Source organism: Ostrinia nubilalis, chromosome 14 (genome assembly GCF_963855985.1).
Source record: "Ostrinia nubilalis chromosome 14, ilOstNubi1.1, whole genome shotgun sequence".
Taxonomy (NCBI): Eukaryota; Metazoa; Arthropoda; class Insecta; order Lepidoptera; family Crambidae; genus Ostrinia; species Ostrinia nubilalis.
This window is the reverse complement of record NC_087101.1, coordinates 6642777-6664796: the sequence shown is the minus strand read 5'-3', so window position 1 is coordinate 6664796 and position 22020 is coordinate 6642777. Positions and strand designations below refer to the sequence as shown.

The 22020-nt window shown below is 39.1% G+C and overlaps 1 protein-coding gene and 1 long non-coding RNA gene across 2 annotated transcripts; one reads left to right on the top strand and one right to left on the bottom strand.

The window, feature by feature from the left end:
• Positions 1-2277: 2277 nt before the first annotated feature.
• LOC135078043 (uncharacterized) lies at positions 2278-7030 on the bottom strand. Its single transcript, XR_010258560.1, has 2 exons — positions 6569-7030; positions 2278-2891 (listed from the first exon to the last, which is right to left on the bottom strand). It is a non-coding gene; the product is annotated as an uncharacterized LOC135078043 (long non-coding RNA).
• Positions 7031-7326: 296 nt separating this feature from the next.
• Positions 7327-21510, top strand: LOC135078041 (ATP-binding cassette sub-family B member 10, mitochondrial). The gene is made up of 10 exons (XM_063972598.1): positions 7327-7775; positions 8106-8312; positions 8470-8672; positions 9331-9465; positions 10204-10350; positions 10843-11074; positions 12330-12607; positions 12732-12815; positions 13084-13239; positions 20186-21510. Exons 1-10 carry the CDS (start codon positions 7409-7411, stop codon positions 20489-20491), a joined length of 2115 nt encoding a protein of 704 aa, XP_063828668.1. The 5' UTR covers positions 7327-7408; the 3' UTR covers positions 20492-21510.
• Positions 21511-22020: the final 510 nt, after the last annotated feature.

Here is a 22020-nt window from a genome sequence, read left to right as displayed (position 1 = left end):
TAAAAAAGACCACATGGAGGAATTAGATTGATAGTAATGTGGAATGTATGTATGGTATCGCTATCAAGTTATAAAATTAGTAAAATTCATTTATTCTCATTGTTATTATAGCAAGTTTGATTACACATCCCACCCAATGCTAATTTCTGACAATGACCTTGCCACTGTTTGATGTAGACACAAGCTCGGTCACCACATTCCGCCCCATTTTCAATAATTTTACAAGATTATGTACAGATGACAGTAGGTACTTAAATCAAGCTAAACACTGTGGGGTATCTCACGACATTTGCAACTTAATATGTATTGTCTGATGTACTGTTGACTGCCTACCTAAGTAGGTAAGTAATGGTTATTTTACAAGGTAGGTAATGTAATAATTAATATGTGGGTGGGACTGTGGGAGCACTAAGATTTTGCAGCTAGCGATTATAAACTGTCGCAAGATTCGCCTCACACTGATAAACTCTTGAACTAGAACTCAATCTCCACCTAGAAGTAAAAGTATCACAAAGGTGCTAGATTCCTTTCTTTGAATTTTACTAGCCTCAAATTAGTCGTAAAATGTCATTTACCATTATAAATGATAAATAAATAGAGTTAAAGTAGCTTGCAAAAAAGTTAATCTCCTATCGTCTTGCTATCGTGGGCAAGGATCGAGGACGATAAAAACACCACATCCTATCCTATCGTGATGTCAAAATATGATATAGTTAGCGCTTCATGTTAGGGCTTGCCAGGTTTATCACAAAAAAAAAAACAAATCTATCACTATCACATTTTGACAGATGACATGATAATTTTCGGGGTGCCATGTTAGCGCCGGTAGATAAAACGATATAGTGACGTCAAAATCGATATAACGCCGCGATAGCAGTTTATCACGGCGCGCATCTTAGCCCTGCTGGTCAGGCTATAGCTCTCATAATCTCTCGTTGCAATGATCCACCCACTAAGCTTTATTAGCCTATACCTTTGGCCTTTGGTGGTGGCACTACTATACGACACAGTCAACACAGTAGTCTCCACCATAGAGCAAAGTAATACATAGGGTCTCCACCTAACGAGTCCGTGATGTCGAGCGAGCTTCACGGCTTCACTTGATCGGAAATCGTTTCAAGGTACAACAGGGGAGGTGATTGACCATGACCGATTTAATCATTAACATCCCTATTTCACCCTTTTCGATGGCTCCTACGTATACTGGCGTAAGTGAAAAAAGTAAATTTTACAGGAGAGCCATTTTAGTGGCCAGAACCATATTTTTGGGTCATATCTTCTGACCTACTAAAACGAATTTAATGAAATTTCACATTTAGCCTTAACATGTAATGCTTTTGCTACTGCTGTTATCAATTTTTATATTTTTCTTATATATTTTGAGATTTTACGCATTACCCTTTTACGTCGGCATATTTCTATAATTTCATGTATATTGTTCAACGTAGAGAGACTTAAATGACAACGTAAATATAATGTTTTAAGCGATTACTCTCTTTATTTATGCATGTAATTATTTTAATTGTTATCATGTGCTATATCAATAATAAATCAGTTAGAAAAAGTCGTTAAATGTACCGTTTTACGTTTTAACGCAAATACGCCCGTATACTGTGCTCGAGATTTAGTTAGGTCTTTTAACATAATGTGTCATATTTTTAAAAAATATAAATAACTTGAAAAAATCGAATTGCCTAAGGCGGGAATTGAACCCACGATGCCTTAGGCAGTTCGATTTTTTCAAGTTATTTATAATTTTCAAATTAGTTTGAGATGCGACTCTTAACGCTAAAAATTAAATAACTATATAATGTGTCATAATTTATTAATAAAACAATTTGCTAAATATTTTCATGGCTTTATTTAAGATTTGGATTATAAAAAATAGAACTGTTTTGCATTACAACAAAACAGTTATTATGTGTAGAATAAAACACAGCGTTCTGTTGAAAGAGCTGTCTATGATCTTTGCCTTATTTTAGTCTATGGTATAAGAAAACTTACCAATTGTCTCTGCTTTATCATCTAGTTTACCTTCTTCATACACCAGCTGGCACCACTTTCTATGGAAATTGGTGATCTGTCAACTTGACATTTCATAGTCGTCCAACACCAGCAAGCACTTGCTGGAACGCTGTGTTTTATTCTACACATAATAACTGTTTTGTTGTAATGCAAAACAGTTCTATTATGTGCCTTAATAAAACACAGCGTTCTGTTGAGACCTGTTTGTTATCTGCTGGTGTCAAGCACAAACGCTATGTGATATAAAATGTATTAAGAATGAAAGAATATAAAGAAGTTTAATATCACAATACAAAATAATACATTAAACAACTTATTGTACTCTCTGAGAAGCAGACGAACCAATAAGAAACTTATTAAACAAATAACCAGTCTTTAGGTTAAATAACTCAAATTATTTAGGACATCTCCTTGAGATCAACATTATGTCATTAACTTCTTATCAACCAATAAAATCATTCTGGTACTTATGGTAGGTTAATAGTAAGATCTCCCCATCTGAAAATATAAATATGTATAAACATAAACATGTTTTCATCTTGAACAATTAAAACATTACTAAAAACTTGTTATGAATAACATAACATTAAACAATTAACTATTAATAACATGCTTGTAAAATTATAAACTCATAAATACAAGATGTTATTGTTCCTTCGTAGGTCTCTGCAGTAATATTTCATAAAGGTATACATACCCCCACCTCCAATTAAATATTGGGGGTCTTATCAACTACTCTCTTGTCCAGCCAGTATCTGGATGTTACTGCAGACCAAACACTTCATGGAGAAGCAAATATTCACTGCACTTCTTGGAGAAGTAATTATTCACTAAAAATGATCTTAATCCAATTTGTAATATTTGACCTGGAAAACAGGCGTTATCATATTGTTTATGGAAATAAACAAATTTCACACATAACTCTGGGGTCTCCATTAAAATGAAGTCCTTATCAGCTCACTAATATGAAACTACAGGACATAATTATGCGTTCATCTGGGTGCTTAGCAGTCAGAGACAGTCTGTAGGTGGTTGAATCAGATTCAGATCCAAATATCAGCCAAAATGCTGACGTCATGTCTATAGCGGGGAGGTTCTGGGCCCCCCCCGCAAAACAACCCTAGATACGCCAATGTCACAATGTGATCATATTCTGATACTTCAACAAAGTAATCCTGTAATGTGTCCAAAGGAATGAGATCATGGATTCTTCGATCTGAAGCAAGAAGAAGAATGAGAGCTGTTTATCAAGTAAAATTCAATGCTAGAAGAAAGTCCAGCAGCCGGCAACCAGTCAAATTAATTCCAGTAATTTAATACTAAAGACCGGTGATCTCGGTGTACTTGGCCTTGCAAGTGAAATGGCCTTAAGGAACTGATGTACAAAAGGTAAAGGTAGATACAACTGACCTAAGTATCAGTTTTGTACTGCAAGTTTTTGCTGTAAAAACAGCTTGGCTAACAGCAGCGCTATAGTAACGGCGTAAAACATCTTTCATCTTCGAATCGGTAACCCAAAAATCCTGGGGGGCACCAGACCAGACCATTCTGGGGTGCCATAGCCCCCGGGGGGGCGGATATATATGGGGGGTACGGACCGCCCCGCGCGCCAAGCCACGCTACGCCGCCACTGGCTACCACATCACTACCAGTTGGTAACTTGTGGTCAATGCTGTGAGATTGACCCACATAATGCATCTTATGATTGCTCCTTCCACCACCAATTTTAAATTTTGGAGAGATAACTTATCTACTTGTTGTAGACTAGGGTCTCTAACAGATCCTTTATTAGCACTGGGGCCGATGTTATTAGAATGTATGTTCCGTCTGCCATTCAAGTATGGTAACGTCTGTAGCTGGGAGGTGAAAACACTCATCCAGCTGATAATCCCAGAGACGGCTGAAGGGCGTCATAAAGAATCAGAGTTCTGATCTATTTGCCTTAATGTGGTACAAAAGATGGATAATACTATTTATTAGCTAATTTTCAATTATAATTTTACTTGTTTATTTAAGGAACACAAACAGTATAATTTTATTTAATATTTAACATCCATCTTTTGAGTCCAGTGTAACATAGTTAATACTACTGCCGTGGCCCTGGAAGCCAATAAGTCTATTTTGGGACACCCCTACATAATGAATATAGCCTCTGTGGCCGGGGGTACTAATGGATTCTAACTGGAACAAACAAGTCTCTGTCTGCGACTCCCCATACACTGAGTATGGCCTCCGCGGCCTGGGGTACTAATATATTCTAAATGGAAGCAAACAAGTCTCTGTCTGGGACTCCCCATACACTGAGTATGGCCTCCGCGGCCTGGGGTACTAATAGATTCCACCTGGGTACTACTCGACCCTTTGATGTTACAGGTGGTCTGGGATACCGTGCCTATGGCCCGGTCTGCAATCCCATCTCCTGGTAGATAACAAGCCGACAGCGTCATGTCGAGCTGTTCGGTCAAGTTCATGAGCTTGGTGGTCAATTTGAGGAGGGCCCGTGATCGAGTACCTCCTTCGTTTCTGACTGTGTCTGTGTCAGAATGTGACCTTCAGGAGCTTGGTGGTCAATTTGAGGAGGGCCCGTGATCGAGTACCTCCTTCGTTTCTGACTGTGTCTGTGTCAGAATGTGACCTTCAGGAGCTTGGTGGTTAATTTGAGGAGGGCCCGTGATCGAGTACCTCCTTGTATCAGGATGTGAACTTCATTCAATCGATCCTGATGACTTAATGCTACATCTCCATCGCATTGGAGTGTCATCATCACTAGTAAAAATATATATGTATTTTTCAAAAGTAAATGCCAACATTACATTTTAGGTGTGCGTTGTAACACTGACCTGTAAAATTTTTGTAAAGTACTGTCTATTTTCTTTCTCTGACCTTTAATCTACTGTTATAATAATATTTTCGAAAAAAATAATAATTAGCAACCCTAGTTGAACGCCCCACTACGCATCCGCTGCGTCTGTGGACTTGGAAGTCTGTGACTTCTTTTCGCCGCAACGGCTTTGAACTAAAGTCTATGGCGTCTATACCTCTTAAAATCCTCTCAGAAACAGCTGTATACTATTGTGTATTTAGTTGACATTGACAGTTTATAATATTGTAACTAATTGTGGGTATACAAATAATAAATCAGTTATGCTTTGACTTGAGTTGATGTTGTATCTTTTACATACCATACCTATTGCTTGAAGAGAGACGTCCTCCGGGGACAGTCAATGTTGCAGTTGGCAAATGTATAAAAATTTTATTTTTTTTTTTTTTTTTTTTTAAATAAAGTCCCAAGTTTTTGAGCTTGTCTTAGTGCACAAATAAGATCCCAGTCCTTTAAGATATTTAGAGACATTATTCTGCCATGATGTTTCTGAGAGTATTCCAGGCTTGGGAATTTAGGATATTTGTGTTGGCTCTATTTACTTGCGATTGACATGCAAAAAAAATAAGGTTTCTGAAAGTCTCAGTGTCTATGAGACATGAGCGATTAAGACAGATCTGTTCTGATGACCCAATAGAATAAATTATATTTTCAGTATATTATTACTCAAATGCCACTGGCACGAGGAGTTTCCGCAACTCCACTTGACACCGCTGAGAAAAATCTGCAGTGCCGAAGACAAAATAAATGGCAGGGCTTCAGTTGTAAGATTCCTTGGAGGAAACGCCTGTGAGTCTCTGCTCTGGCAGATGAAAGTAAGTGTTCTGAGAGTTGACCTTCACTAACCGGTCGTGCATTGTGATCCTGAAGAAGATCTACATACTATTTCAGAAACTAGATAAAAATGTCTTATCGCAACATGAGCATAAAGCCCATCTTTGAAAAGAAACATTGTTTCTATTAACTTCTTATCTTGAACTCTTTTGAGAATTTTTAAGTAGGTATACTCGCATATTGTTTAATTTAAATATGATAAGGTGTTCAACCAGATCTGTGACCCACCCATGACTAGGTTGGGGGAGCCTTTTGTAATGTTGTACGAAGGTTAATATTAGCAATTACCTTAAACAGTGCTCGCGTTCATTAAAAAGATTCCGCTCTTTTTTCCACAAAGAATTGCATTGTGGTTTCAGGGTTCTTGGATTATCAAGCCAGAACCAAACATTACAAAATAAAATTTTTGAAATAAATGATTAACATCTAAATTTAAGAGGCCTTTTAAGCCCAATCTAAAATAATTTTACTTATTTATGAATAGAATGGTAGTAACAATTGCATCATTCAAACAGAATGTTCAACTAGCTGCCTTTAACCCGCTATAAGGTAGCCAAAATGCTGCAATTTATCTCATTAATAATTCGCTCAGTCAGCAGGAAAAGGAAAAGTAATATTCTATCTTCCTTATGATTGATCTTAACTTCACTTTACGATAACGAAGTAACTGAAATCGTTCTTTAGAGGAACTGAATACTACTTTGCAAGCTATTACCATCTAGTAGGCTTGATGTAGAAGGTAAGTGGTGCGCAACAAAGTTGGAAATAACATTCATCTGAGTCGTCAAAGTTTCGACCGAGTGTCTTACGAGTGGGGTTAACACTTACATGGCCTCCGTCGCCTATTTGGAGGTGGTGAAGCAAACATTTCCATTTCCGAGGATGATGAGGATGAATCTGAAAAAGACGACTCGGATTTCGAGCTTTTCCTTCATCCGGGCCGACAGAAGTCAACCTTTCACCGTCACCACTCTTTACCCTTACACTCTGCATCACTTATATTTCCTATTTGCACATTTTAACTGTGTTTTATTCTTATTTTATACTTAAAAAACAAGAAGATAAAAATTTTTGCTGTGTAGGCGGCAAAAATCACAAACGCTATGAAATGTCAAGTTGACAGATCACCAATTTCCATAGAAAGTGGTGCCAGCTGGTGTATGAAGAAGGTAAACTAGATGATAAAGCAGAGACAATTGGTAAGTTTTCTTATACCATAGACTAAAATAAGGCAAAGATCATAGACAGCTCTCTCAACAGAACGCTGTGTTTTATTAAGGCACATAATATATGTTTATGTAAGCAACTACTCGTATAGATTGACGAATCGTATGATTGGGCTTTATACGTGGCGTAGTTTTGCACATACGCCTATTTGCCTAAAATTTTATTTTGTATGTAATGGAAAAAAAATTTTTTTTTCTTACTGATGTTATAGATTAGAGCAAAGTGAAATCATTGCTTAAATAATTGGAAAAAGGCGTAAGCGGCAGTTTCGCCCTTATACGTAGGAGCCATCGTTTTGTGTCCAATCCAATCCACTCACATCAAATGTCATTTTCACAGATTATAATGAATGACATGTGACATTGACGTTTGACTTGACAGATCAGACAAAATGCTGTGATGTTTTTTATTTTGTGTTGAAATTATAAAATTAAAAGAAAAATGTTGCAGCGTTTACTTCATATACGTTTCGATGTTAAAATATCTAGTAGGCATTCAAATTTATTATTCAGAACTGCAAATCATAGTTTGCCATGTAATCAGTGCGGGTTCAGGTTATTTTCTAGTCACAAGGCTGTGGCCCTTCGAAATTATTACGAGAAGTCTTCCTTTATCAGAAATGGCATTTACTGTATTAAACCAAGGTATTTTAGTAGCCAAGTGGATGCCGAGAAAAAGGATGCTCCAGTCGATTGTGTTAAAACGAAGGCTCCATTGGAAACTACGAAGAAAATCAATGTGAAGTTAAAGACTTCAGAAGTAAAGCGATTGTTTACATTGGCTGAACCTGAGAAATGGACTCTGGCTGGTGAGCTGTTACATAAATTACTTATAATATTGAACATTGCCACTAACACTAAATTAGTCTAAAAATATATATTAGAACTAGCTGCTCTCAATAACTGTCATGTGTTGTTATCATTATATGATAAATGTTCACTGAGGCGATATTGCTTTACTATGTTTTCTCAGTGGAATATTGTAACCATATTCATAAATTGGAAAGGGATAACCTATGAAGAATATTAAATCGTAAAAAAAAATATTCCACCTTAAATTATTTTATTTGTTATTATTTTTAATAAAAGGATGTCAATTTGTCTTGATGTTATTTAACATAAGCTTTAACTACTTTCAGGTGCCATAAGCTTCCTTGTAGTATCATCAAGTGTGACTATGGCGGTTCCATTCTCCCTGGGCAAAGTTCTAGATATTATCTACAACAGCACCAGCGACCTGGGCGCTGCCAGAGAGAAGCTGGATACACTGTGTTTGATGCTCTGTGGAGTATTCCTCATTGGCGGCCTGTGTAACTTCGGCAGAGTGTACTTGATGTCAATATCTGGTAATTTTGTTATCAATGATATGAGATAAAAGGGGATCATTTAGAAATTAGGAAGACTACTTTGTTTAATGATGATCAAATTATTATATTTTAATTCGCAATTTTTAAAAGGAATTCATATTTTTTGATGAATACAAAACTTTTTTCTTTACTACAGGTCAAAGAATGACCCAAGCTCTCAGAAAGCAAGTTTACGCTGCAATAATGCGTCAAGAGCCTGCTTGGTTTGGCAAGACTTCGACGGGTGAGCTGGTCAACAGACTGTCAGCAGATACCCAGCTTGTTGGTCGGAACTTGAGTGAGAATGTCAGCGATGGACTGCGCTCACTATTCATGGTGGGAGCAGGTACGGGAATGATGGTAAGTTTGAATAGTTCACCCAGTGTCTAAGTAGCTCAGTTGGAAGAGCAGTCGCCCGGCAAGAGGAAGTTCAAATAAGTTTGAATATGTAAAGCATTTTTTTTACATCAGTCATAAGCAAATTATTATTAGTGTCATTTGCTGTTGGCAGAAAAATGCTTAATAAACTTGTACACAAGACAGCACATCAGACTATACATTTTCGTTGCAAAGTCGCCATTAACGCAACTGCGTAAGATACCACAGTGTTTACGTTGACGTGCTGCCGACTGTACATTCAACATGATCAATATTTGAACTGTTTTGTATTTCCATAACATGAATGTAAAGTAGGTACAAAGTTACCATAATTGAAATGTGTTACATTCTATAACAATGTGGTTGTATTTAAAGGTCATAGGTAAAACAATATAGTAAAACATAGGTTTAAAAATTGACAGACACTTATTTAATGTTATAATTTTGTTATTGTGCAGGATAAGCCAACAAAATAACATAGAATCTTAAGTCCTGCCGAATAAAAGGTTGCATTAGTTAATTTTTCTCCACCCATTTCATCTAGGGACTCTAGCAAGAAAGAGCAGATATCCTTTATCTGCAATTTATGTCTTCTTCAAAGAGCCGGAACTAATACCCCCTTAAATTTTCTTTCCAAAAGTTCTACATGTCGCCATCCCTGGCGCTTATTGGATTATGCGTAGTGCCTCCTGTGTCAATGTTAGCCGTGGTCTATGGGCGCTTCGTGCGCGGCATCACGCGGCAACTGCAGGACACACTGGCTGAGACTAGTGAGGTAAATTGGTATTTGTGTGCATAATATTATGGTCTGTTTTCTATTGAACAAAAATTCACCTTTCACATGGTCTCATAGTAAGGACTCACAGTATACCCTGATAAGAAGAACTACCGTATTTATACTAGATGTAGCGTCAGCGTATACTGCATTTGTTTAATAGACAAAACACAGTATACGTTGACGCTACACTAACGCCCGTATTCACAAACATTACTATGAAGTGCGCGTGGATGCACAGTGTCACACATGAACCAATCACAGAACTATTCAACGCTGTGCGTTCGATTTGCTGCTTCACTGAAGCAAGCATCGTTTGTGAATACGGGCGTAAATATCATTTATATTGCAAACTTACATTTGACAGTAGAGTAAACCCTTACTACATACTTATTAAATGTGAATGAGGGCTATCGTTTTTATACTTAACAGTTGGCACCCTTGGCGATTGACAGGACCTTACTCTACAGTGGCGCCATCTTGATGAGTGCAAATGCGATAGTCCTCCCACCACTTTAGCACTCACCAGTTGGTGCCACTGTCTTCGCTACTAGCAAGTGACAGGACCTTACTCTACAGTGGCGCTAACTGGTGAGCGCTAAAACGATAGCCCTCATTACGTTTTACGTCTATAAAACCAGATCCAATCTATTTTTTTTGCGAAAAAATTTAGATTTAATGCTTTTTTAAACGTAAAATAAAGCAATCAGCGTGATAAGAGGTATTTTTTTTTCACAGTTAGCTGAAGAAAAAATATCGAACATAAAGACTGTAAAAGCATTTAGCAAAGAAAAACTAGAATGTGAGTCGTATGGGAAAAGAATCGAGAATTTACTAACACTGGCCTACAAGGAATCTTTGGCTGTTGGAAGCTTTTATGGAATGGTAAGTTATTTATCAATGGGCAGAATAAAAAAAATACAATGCAATTACTTATTTAATTAATCAATTTAAAGTTATGATCACACACATTATTGCCTCAATTAAACTCATAAAACTCATTTATTTATGGAATTAGGCTTTTAAAAAACAATTTTACACATCCCAGTATTAACCATACCACTGCTTGAGGACAATAAATGGGCTAGTGCCTCAGCACAAGAAAGTCAGTCACAATTGTCAGCCTCTTTTTCAAGGGTTTTTGTTTCTGTATTCAAAGTCGCACACTTGCTTCTTTTCTATGTATGTAGTTGTAGGGTCATAAAGTAGAGACATGAAAATAATAGGACAAAAGTTTTAGACACTGCTCTTCATAAGAATTAGTTAGGGGTCGCCCACACTAGCGTCTTGTGAGCGTCGCCTTCTCGCTAAAATGTCCATAATGTAGGAAGTCCCTTACAAAATATCACTTTCACAAATGTTGCGAATACATTGCAGACCGGCCTATCAGGGAACACAATAATAATCCTAGTTTTATACTACGGAGGCGGCATGGTTGCGACGGAACAGCTAACGGTTGGCAACCTCACCTCGTTCCTATTATATGCTGCCTATGTGGGCATCAGTATCGGAGGCCTAAGCAACTTCTACACTCAGCTCAACAAAGGCATTGGAGCTGCGACTAGGCTGTGGCAGATTATTGACAGAGAGCCTAGTATACCTGTGACAGGTTAGTACTGCACCCATCAATATGTTACGGTTAATGTGATAAATTGAAAATTATGAATAATAACCGGTTATTATGAATAATTACTGACAGTCGCGGTAAAAGTGATAAATTAATAACATTTAACAGTGATTATTTAATAATTCAACCTTAGTACTAACAAATATCATAAAAGAGAACAACATCTTGTGTACGTGCTCTTGTACAGCCAAAATTTTTGAACGTTTTGATATCATATATTAATATAATTTGGCATAATGAGTTTGGAATGTTTCTTGCATAATATTACTTTTCCATGATGCCCATAACATAATGTTTTGATTTAAAGTGAAAAATAGGTTAAGGTGCGGCGTGCACACATAAATGAACTCATATAAATCACATTTACCAAATCATGAGGTAATTATTCATAATAACCAGCGATTATTCATAATTTTCACATTTATCACATTGACCGTAACAAATACACCAAACTTGACGTAAATTTTTCTTTTGTCTATTTTTCTTCAAGGCGACAGTAAATAGGCATTTACTGGACAGGTAGACCCTAGAATGCATCTTACTTAATATTTGTTTTAGTGGTCAAATACCTGCTTTGCTCTGCAAAGAAAATGAGGGCCAAAAATACGGTGTTAAAATAGGGTTGGCGAATAACAGGACCTTCTGATAACCTAAAAGTGCTTAACTATCGTATCAGAACTTTTCAGTTGACGTCATTGTCATAGCCATTACTGCTTATGCTGGATTTCTATACAGGGTGTTAGGTAAATGGGTATATGAGCCGACACTAGCCCATGTTAACATGGTCATGTAAATGGTTTGGTGAAGTCATAAAATTGTTATCTTCATTTTAATTATTCAAATTTTCATACAAAATAAATTTTATAAAATCCGATTTGTATGAAAAATAAAATAATTAAAATGAAGATATCAATTTTCTGCCTTCACCATACCATTTATATGACCATGTTAACATGGGCTAGTGTCGGCTCATATACCCATTTACCTAACACCCTGTATATGCCAACTGGTGATTGCAAATATGAGTCCTCATCTAATCAATACTTATGATACCATAGCACTTAATTTTTGATGTGTTAGCTGCAAGTCACATAGAGATAATGCCAAATAATTTCGTCTGTTATGAAAACAAAGGTATCGATCTAGATAAGTGATGTAAAAACAACTTTAATATTTAGGAATAAGCATCGGTTTCGTTTTGAAACTTTCTATTTTTATCAGCCTTATTTTTGTTTAGGTGGTCTCAGGCCCAAGGACAGGCCAAAGGGCGAGATCATACTGGACAACGTTTGGTACTGCTACGAGGGTGCTCCTCTTATAAAGGGCTTCAAGCTTCACCTCTTACCTGGGAAGTCTGTGGCCCTAGTTGGCAGGTCGGGATGTGGCAAAAGCACCATAGCCTCCCTTATTCTCAGGCTGTATGACCCCGAAAAGGGAAGGATAATGCTAGACGGCGTCGACATACGAGAGTTGGATCCTGTTTGGTTGAGAAGCCATATTGGTTATGTCAGTCAGGTATGACGTTACGATGTAACTCCATTTTTGTGTGTGTATTAAATAATTATGATTACTTTTTATTGTTTACGAGCGTCAACTATATCGAATTCAAATATTGGATCTTAATTTAGTGTTATTTCAGGAACCTGTATTATTCAATGGATCGATCAAGGAGAACATTCTGTATGGTGCGCCAGATGATTATAAGGAAGAAGAAGACAACAAGGTAATTAGTTAAGATAAGCGTGTACTACGCTTACTATCTAAGAGCCTAAGAGGAAAATTCAAGTCCATTGTAGGGCTGCTATAACGTTTAATTTATCTCGACAAAATAATAACGTTGACGATAATCTACAATGCCTATTATTGAAAACATAATCCTACTTAATATTATTGCAATATCAAACTTTTTCATTGATGAAGCAGTAGCTGGCCGCAAAAATAAAGTTTAATTTTTAATTTCGGTATAATAATAATAATGTTTTTTTTTACAGAAAGAGCCGGCATGGCTAACGGCGGCCCGCACGGCGCACTTACACGAACTAGTTGTTTCAAGCCACGAGGGTTGGGAGCGGCAAGTGGGCGCGCGCGGCGGCCAGCTCAGCGGCGGCCAGAAGCAGCGCGTCGCCATAGCGCGGGCCATCGTCAAGGTACTAGTCTCACTAGTGTCACTAGTCTAGCTCGTGCAGCTAGTGTCTCGAGCCACGAGGGTTGGGAGCGGCAAGTGGGCGCGCGCGGCGGCCAGCTCAGCGGCGGCCAGAAGCAGCGCGTCGCCATAGCGCGGGCCATCGTCAAGGTACTAGTCTCACTAGTGTCACTAGTCTAGCTCGTGCAGCTAGTGTCTCGAGCCACGAGGGTTGGGAGCGGCAAGTGGGCGCGCGCGGCGGCCAGCTCAGCGGCGGCCAGAAGCAGCGCGTCGCCATAGCGCGGGCCATCGTCAAGGTACTAGTCTCACTAGTGTCACTAGTCTAGCTCGTGCAGCTAGTGTCTCGAGCCACGAGGGTTGGGAGCGGCAAGTGGGCGCGCGCGGCGGCCAGCTCAGCGGCGGCCAGAAGCAGCGCGTCGCCATAGCGCGGGCCATCGTCAAGGTACTAGTCTCACTAGTGTCACTAGTCTAGCTCGTGCAGCTAGTGTCTCGAGCCACGAGGGTTGGGAGCGGCAAGTGGGCGCGCGCGGCGGCCAGCTCAGCGGCGGCCAGAAGCAGCGCGTCGCCATAGCGCGGGCCATCGTCAAGGTACTAGTCTCACTAGTGTCACTAGTCTAGCTCGTGCAGCTAGTGTCTCGAGCCACGAGGGTTGGGAGCGGCAAGTGGGCGCGCGCGGCGGCCAGCTCAGCGGCGGCCAGAAGCAGCGCGTCGCCATAGCGCGGGCCATCGTCAAGGTACTAGTCTCACTAGTGTCACTAGTCTAGCTCGTGCAGCTAGTGTCTCGAGCCACGAGGGTTGGGAGCGGCAAGTGGGCGCGCGCGGCGGCCAGCTCAGCGGCGGCCAGAAGCAGCGCGTCGCCATAGCGCGGGCCATCGTCAAGGTACTAGTCTCACTAGTGTCACTAGTCTAGCTCGTGTTACTAGTCTAGCTCGTGCAGCTAGTGTCTCGAGCCACGAGGGCTGGGAGCGGCAAGTGGGCGCGCGCGGCGGCCAGCTCAGCGGCGGCCAGAAGCAGCGCGTCGCCATAGCGCGGGCCATCGTCAAGGTACTAGTCTCACTAGTGTCACTAGTCTAGCTCGTGTTACTAGTCTAGCTCGTGCAGCTAGTGTCTCGAGCCACGAGGGCTGGGAGCGGCAAGTGGGCGCGCGCGGCGGCCAGCTCAGCGGCGGCCAGAAGCAGCGCGTCGCCATAGCGCGGGCCATCGTCAAGGTACTAGTCTCACTAGTGTCACTAGTCTAGCTAGTGTTACTAGTCTAGCTAGTGTCACTAGTCTAGCTCGTGTAGCTAGTGTCTCGAGCCACGAGGGCTGGGAGCGGCAAGTGGGCGCGCGCGGCGGCCAGCTCAGCGGCGGCCAGAAGCAGCGCGTCGCCATAGCGCGGGCCATCGTCAAGGTACTAGTCTCACTAGTGTCACTAGTCTAGCTAGTGTTACTAGTCTAGCTCGTGCAGCTAGTGTCTCGAGCCACGAGGGCTGGGAGCGGCAAGTGGGCGCGCGCGGCGGCCAGCTCAGCGGCGGCCAGAAGCAGCGCGTCGCCATAGCGCGGGCCATCGTCAAGGTACTAGTCTCACTAGTGTCACTAGTCTAGCTAGTGTTACTAGTCTAGCTCGTGCAGCTAGTGTCTCGAGCCACGAGGGTTGGGAGCGGCAAGTGGGCGCGCGCGGCGGCCAGCTCAGCGGCGGCCAGAAGCAGCGCGTCGCCATAGCGCGGGCCATCGTCAAGGTACTAGTCTCACTAGTGTCACTAGTCTAGCTCGTGTCACTAGTCTAGCTCGTGTCACTAGTCTAGCTCGTGTCACTAGTCTAGCTCGTGCAGCTAGTGTCTCGAGCCACGAAGGCTGGGAGCGGCAAGTGGGCGCGCGCGGCGGCCAGCTCAGCGGCGGCCAGAAGCAGCGCGTCGCCATAGCGCGGGCCATCGTCAAGGTACTAGTCTCACTAGTGTCACTAGTCTAGCTCGTGTCACTAGTCTAGCTCGTGTCACTAGTCTAGCTCGTGTCACTAGTCTAGCTCGTGTCACTAGTCTAGCTCGTGCAGCTAGTGTCTCGAGCCACGAGGGTTGGGAGCGGCAAGTGGGCGCGCGCGGCGGCCAGCTCAGCGGCGGCCAGAAGCAGCGCGTCGCCATAGCGCGGGCCATCGTCAAGGTACTAGTCTCACTAGTGTCACTAGTCTAGCTCGTGTTACTAGTCTAGCTCGTGTAGCTAGTGTCCGGCCAGAGCAGCTAGTCCGGCCAGAGCAGCTAGTACGGCCAGAGCAGCTAGTCCGGCCAGAGCAGCTAGTCCGGCCAGAGCAGCTAGTCCGACCAGAGCAGCTAGTACGGCCAGAGCAGCTAGTCCGGCCAGAGCAGCTAGTCCGGCCAGAGCAGCTAGTACGGCCAGAGCAGCTAGTCCGGCCAGAGCAGCTAGTCCGGCCAGAGCAGCTAGTCCGGCCAGAGCAGCTAGTCCGGCCAGAGCAGCTAGTCCGGCCAGAGCAGCTAGTCCGGCCAGAGCAGCTAGTCCGGCCAGAGCAGCTAGTCCGGCCAGAGCAGCTAGTCCGGCCAGAGCAGCTAGTCCGGCCAGAGCAGCTAGTCCGGCCAGAGCAGCTAGTCCGGCCAGAGCAGCTAGTCCGGCCAGAGCAGCTAGTCCGGCCAGAGCAGCTATAGTCTATCCAATATAGCTTGATTAGAATGACGGCTGTCAAACGAATCTGACTAGTGATGGGTATGTTTCGTACGGTTCACATAGATGTATCGATAAGTTTTCGAAAAAATAATATGAAAAAATGCACCCAATTTTTATTCATATATCTTTATTCATAAAAATGACAATTATGATTTAATTTTAAAGACAGTAAAATTTAAAATTCATGTCAAGGGTGTACAACCTAAGTCGTAGTCATTATCATCAGTGTTCTTCAGTGGTTTTTTCCTCTCGCTAGAGGGCGGTGGGCATCTTTTCTAGAGCAACGGTGCTATGAATACCCAAAAAATTACCGGTGATTGATTTCCGATGTTTGATTATTTAAGAATGAAATGTTTTTTGGTTTTTAATAGTGAACATTTAGAAAAACGTATAACTTGACTTAACTAAGTAAAAAAATTAGTTAGAAAAAAAATTTGTTAAATATGTTTAAAAAATAGTTTTAATTTAATATGACATTTGTCGATATGTCCCAACACTAACATTTTTGTAACTCGAGATAACCTTGTAGAGACGTCGTTAATACTCTAGCTTGATTTTTATAATTTCGAATTACTACTTATTGGTGTAATTTAACGCTGCATTTACACGAAATTATCATTTTTATTGGAAGCACTGTCGTCGAAAATATTGTTTGTAGGTCAGACGTGAATTATTTCTTGTCCGCCAATATTTAGCTCTCATTGATCGCTACTACAAAGTTATGTCGTTACTTTTGATGACAGCTGTCATTCTAATCAAGCTATATTGGATAGACTATAGTACGGCCAGAGCAGCTAGTCCGACCAGAGCAGCTAGTCTAGCCTGGGTATTCTTGTCTTTTTTGTTGCCTATTTACAACTATACTTACGAGCTATTTACAACTATACTTAAGTATGGAATCCACCTCTTGTATTATGTTCCGAACGTTTTGAAGAACTCCATGATTTATCTATTTATCTATAGTGTCAAGCTAAAGTTTATAATATAACCTTTAAACCATTACCATTTTTAATTTAATCTTCATTGTCATTTAGTTCTAATGATCGAAACTCGAAACTAATGGGGTGATTCCATACTTTTGCTCGCGAGTGTATTTTGTTGCCTATGTTTCAAAATAATTCGATCCCGGATTAGTCTACAGAAAATTTTACGTAAATCACAGTAATCACACAGGCGATCTTGACATTATTTTTTTAATTAATTGATGTAAATAGGGCGACGCACGGTGGTCCCGATTTAATAAAACATGGACATTGATGCTAGAAGCACGAAATTTTTTTTGATGGTTACTGCTATGATAACTAATAAGGCAAAAAAATATTACAATCCTAAGACGTCTATTTCGTAGTAAAAAAAAAAATATACATATTTTTTGTATGGAAGAAATTACGTTTCTGTCAATTTTTCGAAATTCTTAAACGATGTCAAGATGCCGATCACACATGTTATAAAACAAGTGATTCTGAGTATTTCATGCGAAGATACTTGTCACTTATCTCTGCGTACTTTTGAGTTATCGAGGGTTGAAAAATCGATTTTTTTATATTAAATATTTCCACGAAAAATTGCCAGAATTACAATATGGTGTATAAGGGACACCTTTGATGACACATTACAACGACTCGCACTCGCGCGCGCTCGTATGCATCAGCTTTTAATAAAATAAAATAAAAAATTAAGGTAAATACTTAATACAACGTTGTATGTATAGGTCCGCTGGCCGTCAAAAAGTAGCTTATACGAGAGGTTGCCCAATTTACAATATGTCCATCATTGATAACTCACACAAATATCATCTCTCTCTGAAGGATAACAAGTTTTTTTTGTTTCCAGAAGCTTTTGATAGGATGCAAGCTCATAAATACTCTCTGAAGTGAGAATGAATCTCAAATTGCGATATTGCCATTTTGACAAATTACATGATGTAACTAGCGCTAACGTTTATCTTCAATACTCAATACTCAATACTCAATAGTTTATTGCTTCCATAATGTTTACAAAAGGTGTTATTGGTAAGGTAAGATACAATTATGGACCCTGTCGGGCACTGCATTTTAGGAGAGAGGAAGATTTTTAGATTTATTGCATTAATTATTCTATGATTATTAATTATCAAATTTATTTTTAATCTGTATTTATTATTATTATACTTATTTAATATTTATTATTCATTATACTTATATTTATATTTTCATCTAAATTATTGCACTTAGGGCTACTTTTTTTGGCAGGATTTAGTTTTGGTATGTTATGTATATTATATCCTATTATATTAAAATTTATATACTTGGCATATTTATTTCAGGTAGACACAGTTTTAAGTTAAAAGATTGTCTACTATTTCACACTGTTTTTCGTTTTGGAACAGTTCTTTGATTATAGGTAGTCGCTAATTTCGTATTGTTAGACTCTTTCAGTTTAGCACATAAAGCGTAAACTAATTCCTCCTCAGAATGATCTAAAAGTGTTAGAGAGCGCCTCTTCTTCTGCAGAAGAAGAATTTTGCATAAATCTTCAAAAGGTTTTTTATTTATACCAGAAGTCGATGGTTGCACATCTACTTCCGCAGTCTCATCAACTGGAGCGTCTTCCTCGGTGTTAACGTTGTCTATGCGTTGTGTTAACTCGGTAAAAATCATTGTTTAAATCTATATTTTTACATTTCGGCCAGACCATTTCAGACTAAAATGACGAACGTATTGGCATTGAATTGTCTTCCGAAGATTTGAGTAGGTAATTATCAAATCATTAAGTCGTAACTTTACAAGAAATATATCAAAGAAGATATGGTCTGCTTCCAGCAGAGCCCAAAAGACATTTTTGCACCAGAATTCGCATTGGCTAGACTCTGAAATTGTCTGGCCGAATTGTAAAAATATAGATTTAAACAATGTTTTTACCGGGTTAACACAACGCATAGACAACGTTAGTACTGAGGAAGACGCTCCAGTTGATGAGACTGCGGAAGTAGATGTGCAACCATCGACTTTTAGTATAAATAAAAAACCGAAGATTTATGCAAAATTCTTCTTCTGCAGAAGAAGAGGCGCTCTCTAACACTTTTAGATCATTCTGAGGAGGAATTAGTTTACGCTTTATGTGCTAAACTGAAAGAGTCTAACAAAACGAAATTAGCGACTACCTATAATCAAAGAACTGTTCCAAAACAAAGAACAGTGTGAAATAGTAGACAATCTTTTAACTTAAAACTGTGTCTACCTGAAGATAAACGTTAGCGCTAGTTACATCATGTAATTTGTCAAAATGGCAATATCGCAATTTGAGATTCATTCTCGCTTCAGAGAGTATTTATGGGCTTCCATCCTATCAAGAGCTTCTGGAAACAAAAAAAAACTTGTTATCCTTCAGAGAGAGACGATATTTGTGTGAGTTATCAATGATGGACATATTGTAAATTGGGCAACCTCTCGTATAAGCTACTTTTTGACGGCCAGCGGACCTATACATACAACGTTGTATTAAGTATTTCCCTTAATTTTTTTTTATTTTAGTAAAAGTTGATGCATACGAGCGCGCGCGAGTGCGAGTCGTTGTTATGTGTCATCAAAGGTGTCCCTTATACACCATATTGTAATTCTGGCAATTTTTCGTGGAAATATTTAATATAAAAAAATCGATTTTTCAACCCTCGATAACTCAAAAGTACGCAGAGATAAGTGATAAGTATCTTCGCATGAAATACTCAGAATCACTTGTTTTCTAACATGTGTGATCGGCATCTTGACATCGTTAAAGAATTTCGAAAAATTGACAGAAACGTAATTTCTTCCATACAAAAAATATGTATATATTTTTTTTTACTACGAAATAGACGTCGTAGGATTGTAATATTTTTTTGCCTTATTAGTTATCATAGCAGTAACCATCAAAAAAAATTTCGTGCCTCTAGCATCAATGTCCATGTTTTATTAAATCGGGACCACTGTGCGACGCGACGAAACGAAGTGAAGTAAACTAGTTAACCGACCAATACAGTCATATCAGTTACCTATTTAAAAGGAAAATGTTTAGTCATTCACTTACGTCCAAAATATATGTCACAGTCATTATTTGCTTCTTTATAATAAATGTTCTCAGTGCATGAAATGAAAAATTGCAATTCTGAATCAATATTTTATGCAATTTGTTTGTATTATTACTAGATACATTAGGGCATTGCACTAGACTCGTATAGCACAAAAACATTACGACAATGACATGAGTATCTTGGCAGTATAAAGATATGGACATAGGCCAATTTATATTTAATATTAACATAATGTTTTTATTTGTTTCAGAACCCAAAAATCTTGATACTAGACGAAGCTACCTCGGCACTAGATACGTATTCAGAATACTTAGTTGATAAGGCCTTAAAGGAGATAAGCAAAGACCGTACTGTGCTCACGATCGCTCATAGGCTAAGTACGATACAATCGGCAGACGAGGTGGCGGTATTAGAAAACGGCGTTGTCATAGAAAAAGGTACGTACTCAGAACTAATGGCCAAGGAAGACGGATTCTTCAGAGAATTGATAACGCATCAGACATTCGCGTCTAAATCCAAGTCAAGGGACAAAAGGGAACTGCAAAAGACAAACTAAAAACTTTGGGCTCTCACGCGCTAAATTAAGGAGAATTATATTTTTCCACAAATACAAATAATATATTTTAATAGTGACATTGGTAAATGATACTTCCGGCTGGTAAAAATTTCGCTTAGGTCGCACTAAGGGCGATGCTTGGTATGTCATTAAACTACTGCTAAGTGTTGCCTTGTAGTTTGTCGGCTAAAACGTAAACGCAATACGTCGGTAATGGTGCTTTATATTTTGTGTCTATTTCAAATGTCGATTAGTAAGTGTTTGAGAGCCCTAAAACAGTACATTATTGTATGCAAAATTTATTAGTGTCTAATTTAGATAATTTGTTATATTGCTTTTTATTTATAAACATCAAATCTTATATTTGATTTGATGAAGGTGAAGTGAATATACCTATAGAATATGCATTGTTGTGTCCGTTCGATGTGTTTGGTGCTGATGCGATAAGACCAAGCAAACAAAATCATATCAATATCACTATGGTTACAAATAAGAGCACAAAATAAACGGGATACGCGAATTAGTTTTAAATTGTTATTAAATATAGTTTTTTGAACAAGGGCTGGCACGAATGGAATTTGTTACATTTTACCGATATCTTAAATACATGCATATTGGTGGTACTTTTAAGAGATTTATAGATAAATTGAACCAGATAAGGATAACAAATCGCAATATCGCAATCGCTGTACTTAACCCCACAGCCAAAGTTCAATTTTTAAAAAATGTAGGATTTACGTAAGTCTACCGAGCTAACATAGATAAATGTTGATAATGTTGTTTTTATTGTTCCAATTATCAGACCAATAACACTAAGCGCCAAAGTTCACGACTTTGAGTAATTTTTGTTAGTTGATAGATAACATAAAGATAAACAAACATAAATCCATTCATAAACATTTGTATTCATTCGTAAATGCTCGCTCTCACCACGTTAATTTTTTTCCCATGGAGTTCAGATCCGGGTCTTGGTTAATTTTACAATATTTTTTGTCCATCCAGGGACTATTGGCTTTTCCACACTAGAATGTTAAATAGTTTTTATAAGTACACAATATACTTTACTTTCTGCAAACAATAATAGTGAATATAGTGAAAGAATAACAACAGATGTAAGTGCGTCAGCCTTGAGATAACTCCCTAAGTTAGTGTTCAAAGGAAAATATTTTGTTCATAGTTGTTATTGTTGGGTTTGAATTGGAAGTATTGATTTACATATTCGTTTTATTCTATCCATTCGTTCCAGTTCTATTGGAAACCAAACTATCCTCTACAGTTCATTGTAGTTATGTTAATAGTGTTCATTCCGTTGAATCTACCTGCCAGCAAAGCATTATTTACCTATTTAGTTTTTAATGTGGGCATCTTTTTGCAACGAGTGCTATAAGTGTTGTTATTATTATGGCACCACAAGTTGTTATTGAACCAATAACGGATGCTTGCAGCTTTTGTCTGAAATGGTATTTAAAGGAAAATTTACAGGTGTTACCCTATTGAAGCAGTTAAATAATACTAGATTAATCTTATGA